General features: G+C 37.4%; 1 protein-coding gene across 3 annotated transcripts in view; it reads right to left on the bottom strand.

The window, feature by feature from the left end:
• LIN52 (lin-52 DREAM MuvB core complex component) overlaps nucleotides 1-23,428 on the bottom strand; it is a 111,501-nt gene that overhangs the window by 69,815 nt on the left and 18,258 nt on the right. The window contains exon 6 of one of the 3 annotated variants that reach the window (XM_077909971.1): nucleotides 1,808-2,031. The exons of the other annotated variants lie outside the window; for them this stretch is intronic. Within the exon in view, the coding sequence (XP_077766097.1) occupies nucleotides 1,823-2,031 (209 nt within the window). The 3' untranslated portion in view covers nucleotides 1,808-1,822. Of the gene's footprint in view, nucleotides 1-1,807; nucleotides 2,032-23,428 lie in introns of those variants that run through there. 3 annotated transcript variants of the gene reach the window in all.

Genomic DNA, 23,428 nt, shown 5'->3' with positions numbered 1-23,428 from the left:
CTTTGAGGATTTTTGCCTGCTCGGTGGGTCATGGCCGCAATGTCTGCATTATTCAAGGATCAACAATAGTAAAACAATAGTGAGAATTAAATGAGAAAACACATATAAGAAACACAGCAGGCTCAAAAATGTTACTTGCCTTTCCCACTTCATGAGACACGATTCAGATTCCTGGTTCTGTCATTAATGAGCTGTGTAGCTGTCCTTAGTCAAGTCACCTAATATCTTTAGGCCTCTGTTTCTGCATCTGTAACATTAGAGGATTGGGACTCGATGATGTCTAAGATCCCCCTCCAGCTCCAGCATGCTATGATTACCAATTCTGTCCCTAAATTACTGGCTGACCATGGGAAAGTCACTTCATTTCTTTAGACCTCAATTTCCTCACCTTTAAATATGGGAAGCTGAACCAACAGAAAAGGAGACAAGAATGATAATAGGAAATTCATAAAAGGAGGAAAACATGTGGCCAATAAACAACTTCATTAGCAATCAAAGAAATGCATGTAAAAAGTACTGAAACATAGTGTTTCTATAAAATAGGCCAAGGATTGGGGGCACCTGGGCAGCTCAGCGGGTTAAGACTTCAGCTCAGGTCATGATCCTAGGGTCCTGGGATCAAGCCCTGCATTGGGCTCCCTGCCAAGCAGGGAGTCTGCTTCTCCCTCTTCCTCTGTGTGCTCTCTCTCTCAAATAAATAAATATTTTTTAAAAAATGGGCAAGTATTAAAAGTTTAACAATATCCAGGGTTGGCTAAGTTGGAGGAATACAGTGCTTTTATTTACCAATCTCAGAAATATAATTTGGACAAGTGTGGAGGTCACTTTGACAAGATGTATAAAAACATTAAATGTGCCATTCACTTTGATCTCGCAAAGGATTCTCATTGCAGCATGAATTAGTTTAGTGAAATACTGGAAACAACCTGAATGTCCACTAAGAGAGAATTAAAAAAATACATGACAAATAACCATATAATGGTATTCTGCACAATCATAAAACTAGTGATTTTACTATGTTTTTACAGACACTGAAAGATGTCCATGATGAACTAAGTTGAAAAAGCAGATTGTAGAACAAGAATAGCATGATGCCATGCACGTAAAATTTATATTTATATGCATACGTGTGTGTCTACATGCACGTGTGTATAATATTGATTAGAGATGTCTGGATGACTTGGAAGAATGGTCACTTAAAATGTTAAAAGTGACTACCATTTTAGGATGCTGTGATTTTGTTTGATTTTTGCTTTCTTTATGTTTTCTATAATGAATATGTATTGTTTTATAATGGCAAAAAAATAAAGCTCATATTTAACTTTTAAAAATATACATTACAGGGGTGTCTGGGTGGCTCAGTTTAGCGTCTGCCTTCCCCTAAGGTCCTGGGGTTGGGCTCCCTGCCCAGAGGGGAGTCTGCTTCTCCTTCTCCCTCTGCCCCTCCCTTCAGTGCTCTCTCTTGCAAATAAAATAAAATCTTAAAAAAAATACACACTACAAAAAAAACCCTCTGTGGCTTTAACAATTATTTTCAGTTAGATAAGTAGTATCTCTTGTTCTTACAGTCTCTCATTTCTAACATGTATACAGTTACATGATTAGCATCACAATGTACTTGGTTTACTTACACCTTTGCTAAGCACTTTACACATGCCATTTCTAATCTCTCTACAATGCTATAGGACCGTTTTTATCCTAAAGAAAATCCAGCAGGGCTTTTACATTTTAGAACCTGTTTTCCCCACATAGATTTTATTTTGAGAAGTGTAATAAACTGCAAACTGAGATCTTTAAGACCATAAAACTATCTTTATTTTTTTTAAGTCACTTTGTAAATACAAACAAATCTTTTTTTCTTGGTTATCCTCCAAATCTCAATTAGAAACACTCTTGCATTTAGGAATTCTAAACTGACACTAGGAATATATTCAGGATTGCCAGAACCCAGGAAGAGCACAAGCGTGGTACTTAACAAAGCACACTGGAATGTGGGACAGGATCTGGGCTGATTATTCGTTGAAGGATGGCCTGGATAGGAAAAGAAGATACCAGTGTACTTAAGAATAAACAACCTTTTTTTTTTTTTTTAAAGAGAGAGAGAGAGAGGAGGAGAGAGGGGAGGGGCAGAGGGATGAGGGAGAGAGAGAATCTTAAGCAGGTTCCACCTTCAGTGTAGAGGCAGAACCCAACATGGGGCTTGATTTCACAACTCTGACATCATGACCTGAGCAGAAATCAAGAGTCTGACACTTAGCCGACTAAGCCACCCACTAAACAACTTAATTCCTAAATCATGCTGAAATTTTGGTTACCATTCCACATTAAAAGCATATTTAATTACCTCTTCATTTGCTGATATGTTTATTCAATTTAAATTGCAGAGGCACAGAAAAGGGAACACTGTAATGTAATACACAGGCACTCTCTCACCTTTCCATCAATGCACAGACCTGCATAATCATCTATTCTCCCCATCCTCTGATTATGACACAGTAGCCCTATCTTCCAGCCTGAGGCCAGCACACCTGTGCTCTAAACCCTGGCCCTTCTCAGGAAGCTTACTTATACTTTACCCCTCTTCACCTGTGTCTCCCATCTTTGCCACTGGAATTTAAACATACACAAGTCTTTTTATTTATTTTTTATTCTTTAATTTTTATTTATTTATGATAGTCACACACACAGAGAGAGAGAGAGAGAGAGAGAGGCAGAGACATAGGCAGAAGGAGAAGCAGGCTCCATGCACCGGGAGCCTGATGTGGGATTCGATCCCGGGTCTCCAGGATCGCGCCCTGGGCCAAAGGCAGGCGCTAAACCGCTGCGCCACCCAGGGATCCCCACAAGTCTTTAAAAAAAAATATTTTGAGAGATAGCACAAGCACAAGCAAGGCAGAGGGAGAGGGAGAAGCAGACTCCCCATTGAGCAGGGAGCCCGACTCGGGGCTCAATCCCAGGATCATGACCTGAGCCAAAGGCAGATGCTCAAACGACTGAGCCACCCAGGTGCCCCCTAAACACACACAAATTTATTGTCTAAAAGCAAACAATACACTTTGACTCTACTTCTCCCTCTAGCAACCACCTCTCTCCCTCTTAACAGCTGAACTCGGTAAGCATTATCTACATTTCTTATCTTCCACTCACTCCTCACTCCGTTTCAAACTACCTCACTCATCCATACATTCAACTGCCTACACAATGTCTCCAATTAATATCCAAAGCCAAACCCCTGTCAAAAACCAAACTCACAATTTTTCCTCACAAATCGGTTCCTCCTCCATTGTTCTTTCTAAAAAGTGTAGTGAGATATAATTCACATATGAACTGCACATACTTGGAGTGTACAGTGTGGAAGTTTTGACAAACATATTTACCACTATTGAGGCAAAACCCTTCTGAGTCCTATGAATCACGAGATTTTTCCGGTCTGGCTGGTGGGGCTAGATACTAGCACTGGCCTGTGGTGTCAGTCACTGTTCGCCCAATCCCTTCAGATGGTACTCTCTTCAGCCTCCAGTAGTTTACTCACATGAATGGGTGGACTGGTACTCAGTTGGAGACTCCAGGAGAATCCTCTACAGATCTCCTGGGTTCTGTGTAGCCTTCTCCTTTTTGGAATTCTGTCCTGTGAACACCAGCTGCCTTGGTCTCTCCAAACTCTTAGCTCTGTTTCTTCACCTCAGGGAGTCTGTCAATCTCTGCCTGGGGTCCCCCTCCCTGTACCACAGCTTGAAAACTCTCAAAGCAGTAAGCTGGGATGATCACAGGGCTCATCTCATTCACTACTTGTCTCTCGGAAACCACTGTTTCATAGATTTTGTCATTTAAAAAAATTGTTCCAGGTGGAAAAGTGAATCTAGTCCCTGTATTCCACCTCAGCCAAAAGCAGATGGCCTTCCAATGTTCTTTACATGCCACTGATTTATTTGATCAGGGGAGAAATCTGGATTCATTGTTGATAACTCCCTCTCCTTTCTCATGTCCCATAGCAAATCAATCAAGACTTTGTCCTAAATCCTCAAATTCAGTGACCTTCCTCCCTGGCCACTACCTAGGCATCACAGTCTTGGCTACTGCAATGACCTCCTACTTGGTGTCCCTACTTCCTCTCTTGCCGCCCTCCAAACCATTCTCTTCATGGCCAGATGCTGAATATTGATTGCTTCCTTTAGTCCTTCAATGACTTCCTGGTGTTCTTAGGATAAGATTTTAAAGGATAAGATTTTAAAAATCCTTAATTTTTCTTCTTAATAAGAAGTCTTTTTTTAAAAAAAAAAGATTTATTTATTTATGATAGACATAGAGAGAGTGGCAGAGAAACAGGAGGAGGGAAAAGCAGGCTCCATGCCGGGAGCCCGAAGTGGGACTCGATCCCGGGACTCCAGGATCGTGCCATGGGCCAAAGGCAGGCGCTAAACCGCTGAGCCACCCTGGGATCCCTTAATAAGAAGTCTTACATGATCCAGCCTTTGTCTACTTTAGCAGTCACTGACTGTTTCAGGCATATTATTCTTCTTTCAGTTTGGCAAGGACATTCTAGTATTCCTTCCCACAACCAGAATTGCTACTCCTTCTAGGCAGCTCATTTCCCTTTCTTTCACTCAATTAACTCCAATTCATTCTTCATACTTAAGTATCTTTTTCTCAGGGGAACGATCACTGCCCATTTGACCTCTGCCCCACATTCTACTTAAAACAATTTATCAGCAAACAATTATTTGTGTAATGCCTTTACTACAAGAATGTTAGCTCTGTGACTGCAGAAACCATCTCTCTTATTTACTGCTAAGTCCTTGGTACCTAGCACAGTACCCTGAAAGTACACAATAAATATTTGCTGTATGAATGTGAGATAATAAAAAGTATATATATTGGTCCCTGCCCCTGGTTCCTGGCACAGAGCTCCTAAAAACTCTCATAATTTCCTAACTGGTAAGAACCCTAGGAGAATTTTTTGTTCTAATATTTATCTTTGACCCCAGTTCCTGACACAGAGTTGCTAAATCCCTTGGCATCTATCTCCTGGGTGACAGTAGTGTCTTTTGTTCTAATGAGGTGACTTGTGGTGGGTTCCTGGATGGGGGCTGCTCACCAGAAAGACCAAGCCATGATTGGAAGCTTGGGATTTTCATTCATATCACTCCTTGCTCCAGGGAGGGGAGAGTGGCTGGAAATGCAGTTACTGACTGATCATGGCTATGTGATTAAAACCTCCGTAAAAATTAACCAAGTACAGGGTTTGGGGGCTTCTGGGCTGGTAAACAAGTGGAGATACTGGTAGAGTGGCTCATCTGGAGAAGGCACAGAAGCTCTATACCTATTTTTTTTTTAAGATTTTATTTATTTATTCATAAGAGACAACACAGAGAGAGAGGCAGAGAGACACAGGCAGAGGGAGAAGCAGGCACCCTCTGCCCAATGCGGGACTTGACCCTGGGACTCCAGGATCATGACCTGAGCCAAAGGCAGATGCTCAACCACTGAGCCACCCAGGTGTTCCCTGTGCCTTTTCTACACACTTTGCCCTACACATCTCTTCCAGTTGGATGTACATCTGTATTCTTTATCATATTGTTTTACGACAGACTGGCAAACAGTAAGTAAACTTTTCCTGAGTTCTGTGAGGTGCTCTAGCAAACTTATCAAACCCAAGAAGAGTTTGTGGGAACATCCAATTTACAGTCGATCAGGTCACAGGCACAAGTGACAACAACTGGACTTTCAACAGGTATCTGAAGTGGGAGGGAGGGGAGTCCTGTGGCACTAAGCCCTTAACCTGTGGGATCTAACAGTATCTCCAGCAAGTCAGAATTGAGTTAAATAGCAGGACATCCAGATTGGTGTCGCAGAATTGCTTGGTACTGGGGAAAAGAAACCCATGTGTGGTGTCAGAAGTGTTTTGACAGTAGAGTGTGACAGTAGCATGAGAGTAAAGGAGAAACCTAGGAGGAGTAAGAATCAGCTTTCCCCACAAAATGAATTAAATACAATGTCTTAAAATAATAGAGTTTTAATGTTGTAAGCATCTGAGGAGTCTTCTAGTACAACAACTTCATTTTTCAACTAAGGAAACTGATGCCCAAGGTCACACCACTAAATTAATGATAAAGGTATCAGGCAGTAATAAATGATAAATTGTATCAGGCAGTAATAAAATCTAATATTTATTGATAGCTAACTAGGTGTCAAACATCATCCTATGCATTTTTCTCACAGAAGTGAATTTTTTAAGTGTACATTTCAATGGCATTTAGTATATTCATAATATTGTGTAACCACCACTTATACCAAATTCTAAAACATCTTCATGACCCCCAAAGAAATTCCTCTACTCATTAGAAGCAGTCACTCCCCCTCTACCCTATCTCCTATCCTTTCTCCTGATTGGCAACCACCAATCTGCTGTCTCTATGGGTTTATTACCCAGGATATTTCATATAAGTGAAATTGTATAATATGTGACATTTTTGTGTCTGGCTTCTTTATTAGTATTATGTTTTTGAGATTCATCCATGTTGTATCAGTACTTCATCCATTTTTATGGCTGAATAATATTCCATTGTATGTATTTGCCATAGTTTGGTTATTCATATATCCGTTAATGCATACTAGGTTTTCCCCATTGTTTAGCTAACAGGAATAGTACTGATATGAACATACATGTGCAAATATTTGTTTAAGTTTCTGTTTTCGATTCTGGGTGTATATCTAACAGTGGAATCGTTGGGTCTGGTGGTAACTCTATGTTTAACCTTTAGGGAACCACCACTTTCCCCCAGTGGCCACATCATTTTACATTTATACCAGCAATGTATGAGAGCTCTAATTTCACCATATCCTTGTCAACACTTGTTACTTCCTGTTTTAAAAAACTATTATTATTATAATCATCTTAGTGGGTGTGAAATGACATCTCACTGTGTCTATTTTGCATTTCCCTGATAACTAATGATGTTCAGCATCTTATTATGTGCTTATTGGTCATTTGTGGATACACAATTCAAGTCCTTTGCCCATTTTTTAACTAGGTTGTCCTTTGGTTGTTGAGTTGTTAGAGTTTTTTATATATTATAGATACTGGGTCTTATCAGATAAATGAAATCCAAGTTTTCTCCCGTTTTATGGGTTGTCACTTCACTTTCTTGATAATGTCCTTTTATGCACAAATGTTTTTAACTTTAATGGAGTCCAATTTATCTATTTTTGATTTTGTTGCTTGTATTTTTTGGTGTCATATTAAGAATCTGTGGCCAGATCCAAGGTTATGAAGATTCATACTAGGCATTTTATAATCATCATCCAATTAATTTAATCCTCTCCACAACCCAATAAGATAGGTATTATTATTACTACCTCCATTTTATACACAAGGAAAATGAGGTCAGAGAGAGACAAGTTGTCAAGTTTAGTAAGTATTAGAACTAGTCTGTTCCCAATGACCAGGCTCATAATCCCCAAGTCAGTTTTTCTCTCTATCCTTACAACATGGGAGCTTGTTTTTCTGAAAGGGTGATGAGGGAGAACAAGACAGAAGTCATGGTCTTTTTGTCACTTCTGCAGTTACTAGACCCAGCCCACACTCAAGAGAATAAGATCATGCAAGGGCCTAATTCCAGTAGCAGGGATCAGAGAGGTCATGTCAGAATCTGCCTACCATATCAGAGTTCTGTTTTAATGTCACACATCCTTCCTGGGTGATCTCTTTCTCACTGATGGCTTTAACTAGAACCTATAAGCTGATGATGTTCAAAACTATTTCCTGTACACTAGATCCATACATTTAACTATCTCCTGGGTAGAACCACATACATTGCTTACACATAGACCTACAACTGAATTCTTAATCTCTCTTCTCAAAAGTGATCTTCCTATATTAATCCAAGCCAGAAACCTAAGAGACTTTTTTAATTTAAATATATGTGACATATAACTCTGTACAAATTTAAGGTATACACATTAAGAGTCATTCTTTTTTATTTTTAAAATGTTCCGTTACCAGATTTCTAAGTAGGAAAAATTTTTTTAAGTTTATTTTTTTAGTAATCTCTGCACCCAAAATGGGGCTTGAACTCACAACACTGAAATCAAGAGTTACATGCTTTTCCAACTAAGCCAAATAGGTGCCCCTAAGAGTCATTCCTGATTCCTCATTCTAACTGCCCAGAACTCCCTGGCCCCAATACAACCAACCAGTCACTAAGACTTTCCATTCTACTACCCAGATTTCTAGAATCCATCCTTCATTTTTCATTTCCACTTCTACTATCTTAGTTCAAGGGCTTATCATTTTGGTCTGGCTTACTGAAGAACTTACTAACTTGTCTTTCTTTCTCTGTCTCCACCTTATTCTTTTTATTATTAATCCATCTTCTATCATGTTAGCAAAGTGATATTTTTAAGAAAGTATGATTACATGCCTACTATGCTTTAAATTTCTCATATGCTCCCATAATGATTACAAAAGTTGATAGTTTTTAAGCACTGAAGTGCCAACACTATGCTAAAATTTTATAAATTATATTGTATCAAATCATAAAAAGAACACTCTCAGGTAAAAGCTCTCAAAGTATGGTCAGAAAACCCCTAAGAATCACTAAGCATCTTTCAGGGGGTCCATGAATCCAAAACTATATGTATAATACTAAGATACCCTTGTCATTCATTCTCTAATAAGTGACCAGTGAAGTTTTCTAGAGCCTACCTAACAGAAGATATAACACTGAAAGCAAAAGAAGATATGAAAATCTTTTTCAGGCTGTCTTTTATCAGGCCAGACAGTAAAGAAATTTGAAAAAAATGCCACTCTTGTCAATATTTTTTTGTTCAGAAAAGTTAGTCTTCATAAAAATGTTACTTATGTTACTATGTAATGGATGTGTTCCCATTTTAAAATCCATTAATAAATATTTCTAAATTTTCTCCTTTTTAATTTCTGAAACAGTAAATATAGACAGATATAACCCATACAAACAAGCGCCCTTTCAGGTCATCATGAATCTTTAAGAGTGACACCAAAAAATCTGAGAACCACTGTTCTAAGGTTATTATCTCCATTCCACAAAGAAACGAGCACTTAGAGAGTTAAGAAACTTGCCTAAGTGGTAGACTGAGGTGCATAATAAAGCTGCATGACTCCAGAACCCAAACTGTTCATCACTATATTGCCCTCACTTGTTCGTTCTTTTCTTTTCTTTTTCTTCCTTCCTTCCTAAAAAGATTTATTTATCTATTTATTCATGAGAGACAGAGAGAGAGGCAGAGACACAGGCAGAGGGAGAAGCAGACTCCATGCAGGGAGCCCGATGTGGGACTCAATCCAGGCACGGGATCAGGCCCTGAGCCAAAGGCAGATGCTCAACCACTGAGTCACCCAGGCGTCCCTCATTATTTATCATCTGGTTCCTACCTAATTATTTCTAAGCTAATGTTCTTTCTCTTATATCGTACTCAGGCCATCACGTTTTTCCACTAGCCATAGTTTCCTCAAATGGAGGTACTTTTTATTTTTTTTAAAGATTTTAATTATTTATGAGAGAGAGAGAGACAGGGGCAGAGGCAGTGGGAGGAGCAGAGGAAGAGAGACAAGCAGACTCCGTTCTGAGCACTGAGCCCAATGTGGGGGTTAATCCCAGGACCCTAAGATCATGACCTGAGATGAAACCAAGAGTCAGGTGCTTAATCGACCGAGCCATCGAGGCACTCCAAATAGAGGCTCCAATAGAGCTCCAAATAAAGCTATATTTTGAAAAAGCAATTCCTATGAGCTATTCACTACAATAAGTTAGTACAAAGCTTTCTTTACTTTTTCTTTTTCTTTTTTTCTTTTTTTTATTTATGATAGTCACACACACAGAGAGAGAGAGGCAGAGACACAGGCAGAGGGAGAAGCAGGCTCCATGCACCGGGAGCCCGACGTGGGATTCAATCCCAGGTCTCCAGGATCGCACCCTGGGCCAAAGGCAGGCGCCAAACCGCTGCGCCACCCAGGGATCCCAACAAAGCTTTCTTTAAACCAGACAAACTTAAGTTTATCAACCTATCAAATACAGATATAATTCCTTGGATCTGACCCCTTAAGGATTTCTTCTTAAGGGATGCCTGGTGGCTCAGCAGTTGAGCGTCTGCCTTCAGCCCAGGGCGTGATCCTGGAGACCCGGGATCGAGTCCTGCATTGGGCTCCCTGCATGGAGCCTGCTTCTCTCTCTGCCTGTGTCTCTGCCTCTCTCTGTGTGTCTTTCATGAATAAATATATAAAATCTTAAAAAAAAAAAAAAAGAATTTCTTCTTAAAAATAAACCTCACAGAGCACCTGGGTGGCTCAGTCGGGTAAGCATCTGCCTTCAGCTCAGGTCATGATCCCAGGATCCTGGGATGGAGCCCGGGTTGGGCTCCCTGCTTAGCACGGAGTCAGCTTTTCTCTATACCCATCCTACATGTGCTCTTTCTCAAATAAATCCTTTGGGAAAAAAAAAAAAAAAAAAAACCCAAACCTCACAAAATGTCCACAGAAATGCCAATGATTATACTAATCTCCCAGGGGATATGTTTGGAACCAAGAAACAGGGATTTAAAGTCATTGTTTACATGTTTTATGTTAGTTACAATGTATTCATTTCTACAAAAGATTTATGAACTGAAAAAGAAAAACTATACTGGACAGTAAGCCACTGAAGATTGTGTACAGTGCTTCAGTGATTTCCTAAACCTTCACAACAAAGATGCCCAAACAAGCTCTTTTTCCTCAGGCATCTTCACAGCAATGCGTTTCCTTCTTCACACTGGCTTTTCTTTATAGTTGACTGGGGAATTTGACACAGATTCATTTGCACAAGACGTAGTTCCAATCCTCATGAAGTTATTATTTTTTTTCTCTCAAAAGAAACCTATCTAGTAGGCTCCACTATTTCTAAAAATAATCCACTGCACAGGGTAGATTTTCCGCTCTGGGTCAAACTGTAAGGTCTATAAGCACCGCGCTTAGATAAATCATTAATAATCCAACTGAAGTCAATGGCTCCAGTGTAATTCCCTGTGGTTTCCACATCCCACATCCCACCCAAACAACTTTTCTAATAATCCTCCATTGCTTAGATCTGCTGTTTCCATTTTATATTACAAATTTACTATTTCTTACTAGCCATAATGGTTTCCATACACATTTGAAAAGATGTCTTTTATAATTAAGTGATGGAAGTTTTAATTACTAATGTGAGACTAAAATCTTCCTTATTCTTTCCTTTCCAATTCTAAAATAATTATATACACCAACTCAGTTATTACTTCATTATACAAGTTTTTTTGTCATACAGTGCCCAAGTTAGTCAACAGTTAAAGATGTTTTGGTTTTTCAAAGAAAGTGGTTTTCCTCTTTTTTTTTTTAGAAAGTGGTTTTCCAAGGATTTCCACATGACAAATGATAACACATTTAAAAATGCATTGTTCAGTAAGGCTGTCAGAAAACTTACATATCAAATCAGGAAACCAGTAAGAAAACACACTTTCACTTTGTCCACTTGAATTTTTTCTATTATGTAACCAATAATGATATTCTGATATCCCCATGAGGGAGAAGAAGTAGGGGAAGAAAAGAATTCAGCCAGCCCAAGTCACATATCTAGTAATTTAATATTCATTTCTAAGATACTAGAGCTTTGACATCATAACCTAAGCTAAAATGACAGGGGTGGCATTAACAAAAAGTGAAAATACTCCCAAAACGAACTATACTAAAATTCAAAATTTGTGTTTAAATTGGAGAAATCTGGGGATCCCTGGGTGGCTCAGCGGTTTAGCGCCTGCCTTTGGCTCAGGGCGTGATCCTGGAGTCACGGGATCGAGTCCCACATCAGGTTCCCGGCATGGCGCCTGCTTCTGTCTCTGCCTCTCTCTCTTTCTGTGTGTCTTTCATAAATAAATAAATAAAATCTTTAAATAAATAAATAAATAAATAAATAAATAAATAAATCGGAGAAATCTGAATAAGGATTGTATGTCAATTATATTGTATCATGGTAAATTTGAGTGTGTTAAAATTATACTGTAGATATGTAGGAGAATGTCCTCACTCTTTAAAAATTATGCTTAAAAAATAATAAAAATAAAAAAATAAAAATTATGCTTAAGTATTTATGAAGTGTCATGGTTTCTGCAGCTAGCTCTCAAATAGTTCAAGAATAAAACAATAAACTTAAAATTATATGTGGAAAGATAAAGCAACTGTGACAAATGTTAACAACTGGTGAACAGGTGAAGGGTATATAAGTATTGTACTGTTCTTAAAACATTTAAAAGAGATTTGAAACCTGACAAAACATAAAGCTGGGAGAAAAAAACCCCAAACTTTGGCTCATTAGAATATGCCATTAAGAAAATCAAAAGGCAAGCCATAGAGAGGGATAAGATATTTGCAATTTATGTAACAGACAAAGAATGCATTATCTGGAATATGTCAATAATACTTGCAAATCAATTATTAAAAGATTGACAATCCAATTTTAAAGATGGGCAAGAGGTATGATAAACACTTCACAAAAGATGTTATCCAAATGGCCAATGAACATACGAAAAAGTGCTCAACCTCATTAATAATTAAGAAATGGAAATTGAAACTACATTGAGGTACCATTATAATTATCAGAATGATTAGAATTTAAAAGTCTCCCAGTAAGGATTTGGAGGAACTGAAATTGCCAAAGGGCTTATAAATTGGTATAACCACTTTGGAAAACTGTTTGGAAGCAGCATCTATTATATAAACATAACCCAGCAATTCTACTCCTAGTTATATATACAACAAAAATGCATATACCAAAAAAAGACATATACTACTAATGCTCAGAGTATTTATTTATAATTACCAAAAGCTGGAAACACTTCAAATGTTCATGATTGGCAGAATGAAAAAAATTGTATTGTGTTCTTGCAACAGCATACCACACACAGTGATGGAAAGAAACAAATGACCACTAAAGACAATGGATATCATAATCAAAATGTTGAACAAAAGAGGCCAGACACAAAAGAGTATGTAACTTGTGATTTCATTTACATAAAGTTCAAAAACAAACAAAATTCTTTCATGATATGTCACAGTAGTGCTTGCTTTAGGGGAAGGGGCAGATAGTTACTGAGAAAAGCATGAAGGTGGCTTTATATTCGAAAGGTTTATATTCGAAAGGTTATCTTCATCTGGTCTGGGTCATGGTCACAGGGAAGTACTAATTTTCTGAAAATTCATTAAGCCGTAAATTATAATTTACTTTTCATTATATATATTATACTTCCATTTTAGAAAGTTTATTAGATAACCAAAAAAATGATGTCACAGTGGAATATTTTTGTATCCCGAATCTGAGGTCTCATTTTACTTCCCATCCAAAGAGCTGCAATTTCATACATTCAAACAGTTCTTTGCTCCTACTAAACAGTTTAAACTAAAAGTATTGTTCTCCAACTACAGGTGAGAAAAGCTGAAAGAACAAAGCTGGACAAAATCTTGGCCAATGTTTGCTTATGAAAAGATCCTCTTTCACCAACTAAGCCATCTTTTGCCCTTGACCCAAGAGGCTACCACTCCTTTTATTCCCAAATTTCTACTTCTGGAAGAACATGCTAAGGATGGGAAATGAAGTATCACAACTCTCCCCTAGCTATTCATCACTTGCTTAAAGTGATCAATTATTGTTAATGGATCTAGTCATTTTTATTTATTAGAAACAGTCAGTAAAAGAGTTTAAAATTTTAACTGCACAGGATATCAGGAGATAGATCTTTCATGTAACTATAATTTTGTTTCTAGAATGGGATACAATTTTTCTCTATTTCTTTAGTTTCTCTATCCAAAAATAGAATGTGCTCATTGTGGGCAGTAAGGAAAATTCAGAAAATTTTAAAGAACAAAAAAATCACTAGATAGGCATTAAAACATTTGTGCATTTCGGGTGCTTATAGGGCAGAATAAATGTTTCTTCCTCTAGGGCAGAAAAACAAACCAAAAACATATTACTGTATTTCCTTCCCATCATTTGTCTATGTCCACACTACCAAAAAACAAAACCAAAAAGAAAAAAAAAAACAACTTGATTTTGTGTTGTGCATTATAATTTTTTCACTTGCAATTATCCTTACATACAATCAGCAGTTTTCTGTCATTAAGTTCTCCTTAATGCTTTATTTAACATTTTTATGGCTACATTGTCTTCTCCTGTGTGGATGGTACTATAATTTACTTGGATATTCCCCTAGTGTTGAACTTTAAATTGTTTCAGTATGTACATCCTCCCCATGTATTTTCTACAATTAAACAGAATGCTACTTTGAAACCAACCCCATCCAAATTAATGTATGCCCCACTTGCTTTCCTCTATCTTTGCGTTCCCCAACCCCCCACCCCAAATCAGAAGAGAATAGAACATCACAAGCATTTTATGGTAAAATCCTCTTTGTGCATAAAGCCATTTCAGAGCCAATGTTGGGTTTATGAAACAACTTGACTAATGGATAAAATATATGAATGCTTATAAGCCTTAAAGGTAATTTGAGGCTTTGTGTATCCTAATTTGTTAACCAAGAGAAAAATGAGAAATAATGGCATGTTTTATTTCCCATTATCATAATACATTTTTAAAACAAAATACTTAAGGCTAAACTGACAATTTCTAATTATGAGGAATAACCTTGATCCTTCCAAAGTGGGATTTCTAGATTTTATACTGTATTACTACCTAAATAGGATCCCATGCTAATGACTATGGTGAAATGGTATGGCAATGTCCGAAACAAAGAAAACAAAAGATAAATTTCATTTGGTATTTGAGTAGTGCAGATTAAACACTGTCCTTAAGGTGCTTTTGCATCAAGTTCCCTGGCTTTATTTTTCAGGTTAAAATAATTTAAATACATACCTTCTTGAATTTCCCTGTCAACAGATATAATTAAGAAACATTAAAAAAAAAAGTTCATCCTCACAACTGAAAAAATAAATATTAAAACAAGATATTAATGTTTTGCCTACCAAGTTCGCAATGACTTTAAAATTATAATGCTTGGTGTTCATAAGAATGTAGCAGTAGGAAATGCCTTTCTAGAAGACAATTTGGCAGTAGATTTCCTCTCTGTCAGAGATCTCACAAATCTCTAGCTATACGTAAAATGTTGTCTTCACTCCTGGGAGGAACTGACCCTGTTGCTGATATACTCCAAATATAGCCGTTAATTAATAGATGTATCAACATCAAGTATTTGGGGCCAATTGCATTATTTTAAACATATTCTTTATTTATTTTTGAAGTATAGTTGACATACAATGTTATATTAGTTGCAGGTGTACACAGTGACTTGACAATTCTATACATTATACAATGCTCACCATGTAAGTGTAGTTACCACATTATTTCAAATTTATACTTCTGAAATTTTTTTCCAGTTAATAAAGATTTGGATATCAACTATATATAAAGACCATACCAATTTCCTGAATATAGGTAAGCTAAGTGAATAAAATATCACTACCATGGAAGAAAACTATACAAAGTAATTTATTCAACTGAAAGGCCTACTGATCTGCCAAAGAGTACTGTAGAGGGACTCCACAAATCCATTTCTGAAGTTATGGATATCCTGTTACACATGTTTATCTCCCTGACAGAAAAATATCTATTCAAAACATTACCTGTTGCCCAAACTAGAGTATTGCTGTCACTCTATTAATAACATCCACCTAAGAACAAATGGCTTTTACTTATTTCTTAAAAAATCAAGGTGCCTGACTCCTAAGAAATGTATAAAAGAGTTATGTGATGTTTTTCTTTAACTGGATCTCCCTCCTTCTTCTGAAGTCCCTGTAATTCGTTAGGTTCAAAGCATCATGGTAGACTCTAATTTCAGCTTTATCCCTTCGATCCATCCATCCAGACAGTTACTTAGTTCTGGAAATGATAGAGCTGAAACATCTTCTGTCAGTGCATTTCTTTCCATTCTCACTGCACCATTCATTCAAGCCCTCAACTCTTCTTGCTGGACTCCCATAATACCTTCCAGCCTCCTGGCTCTACCATTCCATTCCATCCTATGCACCAACATCTCCTAACCACGTGACTTCCCTACTCAGAAATCTTCAATGGTAGAATTTTTGACACAGAAAAATACTTAAGACGGAATGAAAAAAATGCACAGGCTAAAACTATATACATATAACTAGTCTCGGTTATTTAAAAAGCATGCCTGTGTATGAACACAAGCAGAAAGGGAAAACAGTGGGGCAAAAAACACATCTAATATTAACAATGGTTATTTCTTAGTGTTAAGGCTATATAGTTTTTACTTTCTTATCGTTACCTTATGATAAGGTCTCTTTTAGTGAGTGTCACTATAAATCATCTATAATGAATGCACAGTTCATGTTATAGCTGTTAAAATACCTTAAAAATTTCACATGCTTCTGCTACCTTTAAGTTTAATTCCTCATCCCCTAGTATTGAAGGCTCTCCTTAATCCAGGCCCTGTCTCCTTCCTTGTCTTAGTCCTTATGGACCTTGATGTAACCTGGGCTCCTGAAGAATCAGATCACCCTCACCCATTCCTTGAGCACAGGTATTCCTTCAAACTCTGTTTTGCTCTGAATATTCACTCCACCTGGAATATGGTCCCTTCCCACTCCCACCTAACAAGCTCCTATGTGTTCTTCAACGTCTATTTTCACTGATCCAGATATAGCAAATACTACCACATCCCTTCCTCTTGTCCACAGCAGACAACACTGACTGACTTCTCTGAATCCAGGCTCCTTCTCAAATCCTCAATTCAATGGCCCTATACAATCCTTACTAATCAATCCATATTGACATTCAAAATCAAACATACCTGCCATTCCTATAGCAATCTAATGTAATTACTCTCTTCTCTCCCACCCCACAGGTCTTCAAACACTTATGGAGCTCACCTCCTCTACTTTCTATTGAGAATCATTTACTTAATTGTCTTATTTCCCTTTCCTACTGGATTTTAATCTGCACAAGGACAGTAATTATGTCTTATTCATCTTCATATTCCCCTGCAGAGCCTTGCACGAGGTCGGCACTCAGTTGCTGAACTGAATACTTCATTCTTTTCCTATTACCTCATGATTCAAAATGGCTATTTGCAAGTTTTATTTTAAAACAGTTAAATTCTTCTTGAAGAACGACTAATGAATCCAAGTTTATTTCATCAATTTTAGCCAACATTCTTGCCTTAGCTTAATAAGGCAGTGTCTAATCTCACACGGTAACCTGCAGAGTCAAAGGATAGAACAAGATAAGCCAAGATGAGAACTGAGCCCATTCTGAGAGGGCTTATATCCAGGTACAGAAGCTATTGAATTAAACTACCACATTTTTAGAATTTTTTCTACCAATCTCTTTAATCAAAAGCAAAATGTTGGGATGCCTGGGTGGCTCGGCGGTTAGGCACCTGCCTTTGGCTCAGGGTGTGATCCCGCAGTCCTGGGATTGAGTCCCACATGGGGCTCCCTGCATGGAGCCTGCTTCTCCCTCTGCCTACGTCTCTGCCTCTCTCATGAATAAATAAAATCTTTAAAAAAAAAAAAAAGCAAAATATTATTTCTGACAATAGAGAAACTAAAGGACTCTGAGCATCAGAAATATATATTGCTTTGAAAAGGGATTTAAAAACTGGATGAAAAGGAAAAACAAAAATCTAAAGAATCAAGAAAGGCATCAACAAAGTTAGGCAAATAGTCTGGTAAAGTCACAAGAATGTCTTACCTAAATCAGAAACCCAGTTCAAGAGAAATGGTCAAGGAAAAGCTGGTAGCACAGTAAGACTCATGCTGCCATCTAGAGGTTAAAGGCTAGATGATTTTCCTCCTCAATCAATCAACTGCAGTTAATTTAACTTCTATTATAGAGGGAGACCCTACAGGCCTTATAAAGTTAAGTCAGACAAATCTGCTGTCAGGCCACAGAGAAGAATATCCAGGCTGCAAGAGTCCCAGTTTTTCTCTCCTTCTCTTCCTTCGCAGATTAAAATAAAAAATCTAAAGACTAGAGCTAACTGTTCTTCAGAATTTTATCTAGATGGGAAACAATTTCTAGATATAAATGGTCATTTTTTTCAAAAAATTATATGCCTAGAGGGTAGAGAATACTATACCACATAGTATACTACTATACCACAGGCTACCTTGGAAGTTTTTCTTTGGTACCACCTCTTAAGAAAGTTGTACCAAATAGTTTCTGGTATTAGACAACTTCATCAATGTAGATTGATGGGATGAAATACCAGGAATGGGGAAGTCTGTTTTTTTTACAATAAAATGTTGCTTTTAAAAACTATGGTAAGTGATTATATTTAGCCAAATAACAATCCCATTGAGACTTCTAAATGAACATACAGGATTAGGTTATAAATTAGCAGAAACAACAACTTATAACAAAGTAAGCTGAATTTGGGATGCCTGGGTGGCTCAGTGGTTGGGCGTCTGCCTTTGGCTCAGGTCGTGATCCCAGGGTCCTGGAGTTGGATCCTTCTCCCTCGGCCGGTGTCTCTGCCTCTCTCTCTGTGTCTCCCATGAATAAATAATCTTTTTAAAAACCAAAAAAACAAAACAAAAGCTAAATTTCGTAAAGCTAGTCTTAGAGGGTGATATGCTCATTGTGAAATTATTTACATTAATAACTGTTTAGCCTATCTTTTCTTTATAACATTAAGTTTCTACTCAGACCAACTAAATGAGTATAAATTGAGATTTTCATTTATTTTGTAATATAAGGTAAAGTGTAATCAAGAACTTCATCAAATTCAACACCTTTTCATGATAAAAACACTCCACAAAAAAAGGGGTAATTTCCTCAACCTGACAAAGGACATCTATAAAAAGCCCACAACTAATATCATACTTACTGCTTTTATCCCAAAAGTCAGGAAGAAGACAAGGACGTCCACTTCTGCCACTTCTATTCAATCCTGTACTAGAATTTCTAGCCAGGCCAATTAAGTAAGACAATGAAATAAAAGACATCCAGATCAGAAATAAAAAAGTAGGGGATCTCTGGGTGGCTCAGCGGTTTTAACGCTGCCTTCAGCCCAGGGTGTGATCCTAGGGTCCCGGGATCGAGTCCCGTGTCGGGCTCCCTGCATGGAGCTTGCTTCTTCCTCTGCCCATGTCTGTTTCTCTGTGTCTTAAATATATAAATCAATCAATCAATCAATCAATCAATCTTAAAAAAAAGAAATAAAAAAGTAAAACTATATCTGCAAATGATATGATTCTGTATAAAGGAAAAAATATATATATATATATTTCAAGATTTTATTTATTCATTCATGAAAGACACAGAGAGAGGCAGAGACATAAGCAGAGGGAGAAGCAGGCTCCATGCAGGGAGCCCCATGTGGGACTCAATCCCGGGACTCCAGGATCATGCCCTGAGCTGAAGGCAGGCACTCAACTGCTGAGCCACCCAGGCGTCCCCTATATTTTTAAGTAAGCTCCATGTCCAGCATGGAACCCAACATGGGGCTTGAACCCACAACCCTGAGATCAAGACCTGAGCTGATATCAAGAGTCAGATGCTTAACTGATTGAGCCACTCAAGTGCCCCTGAATATAGAAAGTCTTAAGTAGTCTACTAAAACTCTATTAGAACTAATAAATGGTTTAGTGAAGTTGTAGGATATAAGATCAACATACAGAAGTTAATTGTACATTGATCCTTGAACATGGTTTACACAGATTTTCAACTGGACAGAGGTTTGGCACCTCAAGCCCCATTATTCAAAGGTCAACTGCATTTCTCTAAAGTACCAATGAACTTCAGAAACAAATGAACATGGTGTGGGGGAGATGGGGAAAGAGAGGCAAACCAAGTAACAGACTCTTAACTATAGAGAACCAACTGATGGTTACTTGAGGAGCATGGCAGGGGAGATGTTAAAGAGCTAATGGGGATTAAGGAGGGCAGTTGTGATGAACACCAGGTATTCTACGTAAGTGATGAACCACTAAATTCTACACCTGAAACTAATATTGCACTGTATGTTAACCAACTGGAATTTAAATAAAAACTTGGGGGAAAAAATAAAGCATCAGTAAACAAATTGAAAATGAAATTAAAAAGACAATAACATTTACAACATCAAAAAATAAAATACTTGGGAATTTAACAAAATGTAAAACTTATACTTTGAAAACTACGAAATACTGAAAGAAATTAAATAGAAAGACATACTACATTCATGAATCATTTTAATATTAAGATGGGAATATTCCCCAAAAATGATCTAAAGATTCAATGCAATCATTTTAATATTAAGATGGGAATATTCCCCCAAATGATCTAAAGATTCAATGCAATCTCTGTCAAAATCTCAACTGACTTCTTTGCAACAACTGACAAGTTAAAATTCCTATGGAAATTCAAGAGCCCCAGAGTAGCCAAAACAATCTTGAAAAAGAACAAAATTGGAAAACTCATACAGCCCAATTTCAAAACTTACTACAAACCTGCAGTAATCAAAACAGTGAGCTAGAGGCATAAGGATAGACATATAGATCAATGAAGCAGATTTGAGAATCTAGAAATAAACCCTCACATTAATGGTCAATTGATTTTTAACAAAAATGCCAAGACAATTAACAGGAAAAGAACAGTCTTTTTAAACAATGTTTGAAACAACTGGCTATCCACATGCAAAACAATGGATTTGGATTCTTGCCTCAAAAACACACAAAAATTCACTTAAAATGATCGAAGACCTAAGTGTAAGAGTTAAAAACTATAAAACTCTTAAGAGAAAACACAGGCATAAATCTTTGGGACACTGGATTAGGCAAAGGTTTCTTAGGCATGAAACCAAAATAGAAGCAACAACAAAAGTAGAGAAATCAGACTTAAAATTTTTAAAGTTTCTGCTTCAAAGGACATCACCAAGAAAGTAATAAGACAACCTACAAAATGGGAGAAAACTTCTGCAAATCATATATATAAGTGACCTGTTTATAGAGTATATAAAGAACTCTTATAACTCAATAATAAATGCCCAAATACTCCAACTTAAAAATTGGTAAAGGGTCTAAACAGTTCTCCAAAGAAAATATACAACTGGCCAATAAATACAGGAAAGCATGCTCGGTATCACTAGTTATTAGTCAAATGTAAATCTAAACAATAAGATACCACTTCATATCCACTAGGATGAATGATAACTTTTTGAAAACAAAAAACGAGTATTGGCAAGGATATGGAGAAATTGGAATCCTCATATACTATTGGTGAGAATGTAAAATGGTGCAGCCAGTATGGAAGATAGTCTGACAGTACCTCAAAAAGTCAGATACAGAGTTATCATATGATCCAGGAATTCCACTTCTGGTTATAAGCCCAAGAGAATGGAAAGGTAAATCCATACAAAAACTTTTAAGTTAATGTTTATAGCAGCCTTATTCATACTAGCCAAACAGAAAAAATCCAAAAGTCCATCAACTGGGGGATAAGTATAATGTGGATAATTGGTGGATAAATACACAATAGAATATTATTTGGCCATAAAAAGAAGTTAAATACCAGTACATTCTAATATAAACATTGAAAACATTATGTTAAGTGAAGGAAACAAGTCACAAAGACCACATACTGTATGATCCCACCAATACAAAACGTCAAAAATAGATAAATTCATAAAGACAGATTAGTGGCGGTCTAGACCCATGGCTTAGGGGGCAAATAAGGAATGACTGTTAATGGGTCTAGTGTTTCTTTTTTGGGAGATAAAAATTGTTCTACAATTGTGGTGATAGCTGTACACAACTCTAAATATATTAAAAGCTACTTAATTGCATCACACTATAAATAGGTAAATTGTAGGGTGGGTGAATTATATTTCAACTAAGCTGCTATTAAAAAAAGAAACAGAACATCATCAGAGTTCCAAGCTTTAGCCCTAGTTTCAAATGGCACGATCCTCTGCTTTCCCAATTTTCACATTCTATTTAAAAATATCTTGAATATAGGGACGTCTGGGTGGCTCAGTGGCTGAGCATCTATCTGCCTTTGGCTCGAGTTGTGGTCCCGGGGTCTTGGGATTGAGTCTCGCATCAGGCTCCCCACAGGGAGCCTGTTTCTGCTTCTCCCTCTGCCTATGTCTCTGCCTCTCTGTCTGTGTCTCTCATGAATAAATAAATTAAAAAAAAAATCTTAAAAAAAATCTTGAACATAGTCATTATTTAGCTTATCTGCATGGGCTACTAAATGGTTTCTAGCTTTCAGAGACAAGAGGGAACATCTTTTTAAAGGGCAAAAGGTGTTGAGAATCAGTGTTCAATGGATTCATGATAGTTCCATTGGGTTTTTTTTTTTTTTTTTTTTAGATTTTATTTTTTTTTATTTTTTTATTTTTTATTTATTTATGATAGTCACAGAGAGAGAGAGAGGCAGAGACACAGGCAGAGGGAGAAGCAGGCTCCATGCACCGGGAGCCCGATGTGGGATTCGATCCCGGGTCTCCAAGATCGTGCCCTGGGCCAAAGGCAGGCGCCAAACCGCTGCGCCACCCAGGGATCCCTTAGATTTTATTTTTAAGTAATCTCTACACCTAATATGGGGCTCAAATTTACAACCCTGAGATCAACAGTCACATCCTTTATTGACTGAGCTAGCCAGGCACCTCTAGTTCTACTGGTCTTAGGAATAAAGCAACCAATGGACTGTTGAAAAGACTAAATAAATCAAGATCATGTCCAGGTCATAACAATGATGGAATAATGTTCAAGTAGAAGATAAAATCAAACCATCATCAATAAGCTTCATTCTTTTTTTTTTTTTTAGATTTATTTATTTATTTATTCATTCAGAGAGAGCGAGACAGAGGCAGAGACACAGGCAGAGAGAGAAGCAGGCTCCATGCAGGAAGCCCGATGTGGGACTCGATCCCAGGTCTCCAGGATCATACCCCGGGCTGCAGGCGGCGCTAAACCGCTACGCCACCGGGGCTGCCCAATAAGCTTCATTCTTATCTTTACTATGTGTGGTTGATCATTCTAGCCATTAGAGGAAAAATTCCAGACATTACAAATGTTACTTCTCATCACTAAAACTATCTAGAAAAAAGAACGATTTCCAGAAACTTTCACCTTTTCAGTTTTGTCCATGGATTTCATTAGAAAAAGTCTATCATTTCACCCAAAGTCATCAGCAGTTGATCATTAATTCAATCAGCAAATACACACTTGTACATTTACGACATGCCAGGTACTCTATGGATTAGACAGTCCAAAGTATGATTCTTACCTGAAAGAGTTACAATCAATCAATGAATAAGACATGTACCAAAAAATCTCCCAGAATGGTAACAATGCCATACAAATAAATACACTGCTCTAGGAGCAATGTGGGAGGCCAGAAAAGAGAGCTCACTTTCCAGATAAGGA

The sequence above is a fragment of the Canis aureus genome, chromosome 9 (genome assembly GCF_053574225.1).
Source record: "Canis aureus isolate CA01 chromosome 9, VMU_Caureus_v.1.0, whole genome shotgun sequence".
In the NCBI taxonomy this organism is placed as follows: Eukaryota; Metazoa; Chordata; class Mammalia; order Carnivora; family Canidae; genus Canis; species Canis aureus.
This window is presented reverse-complemented; position numbering and strand designations above follow the sequence as displayed.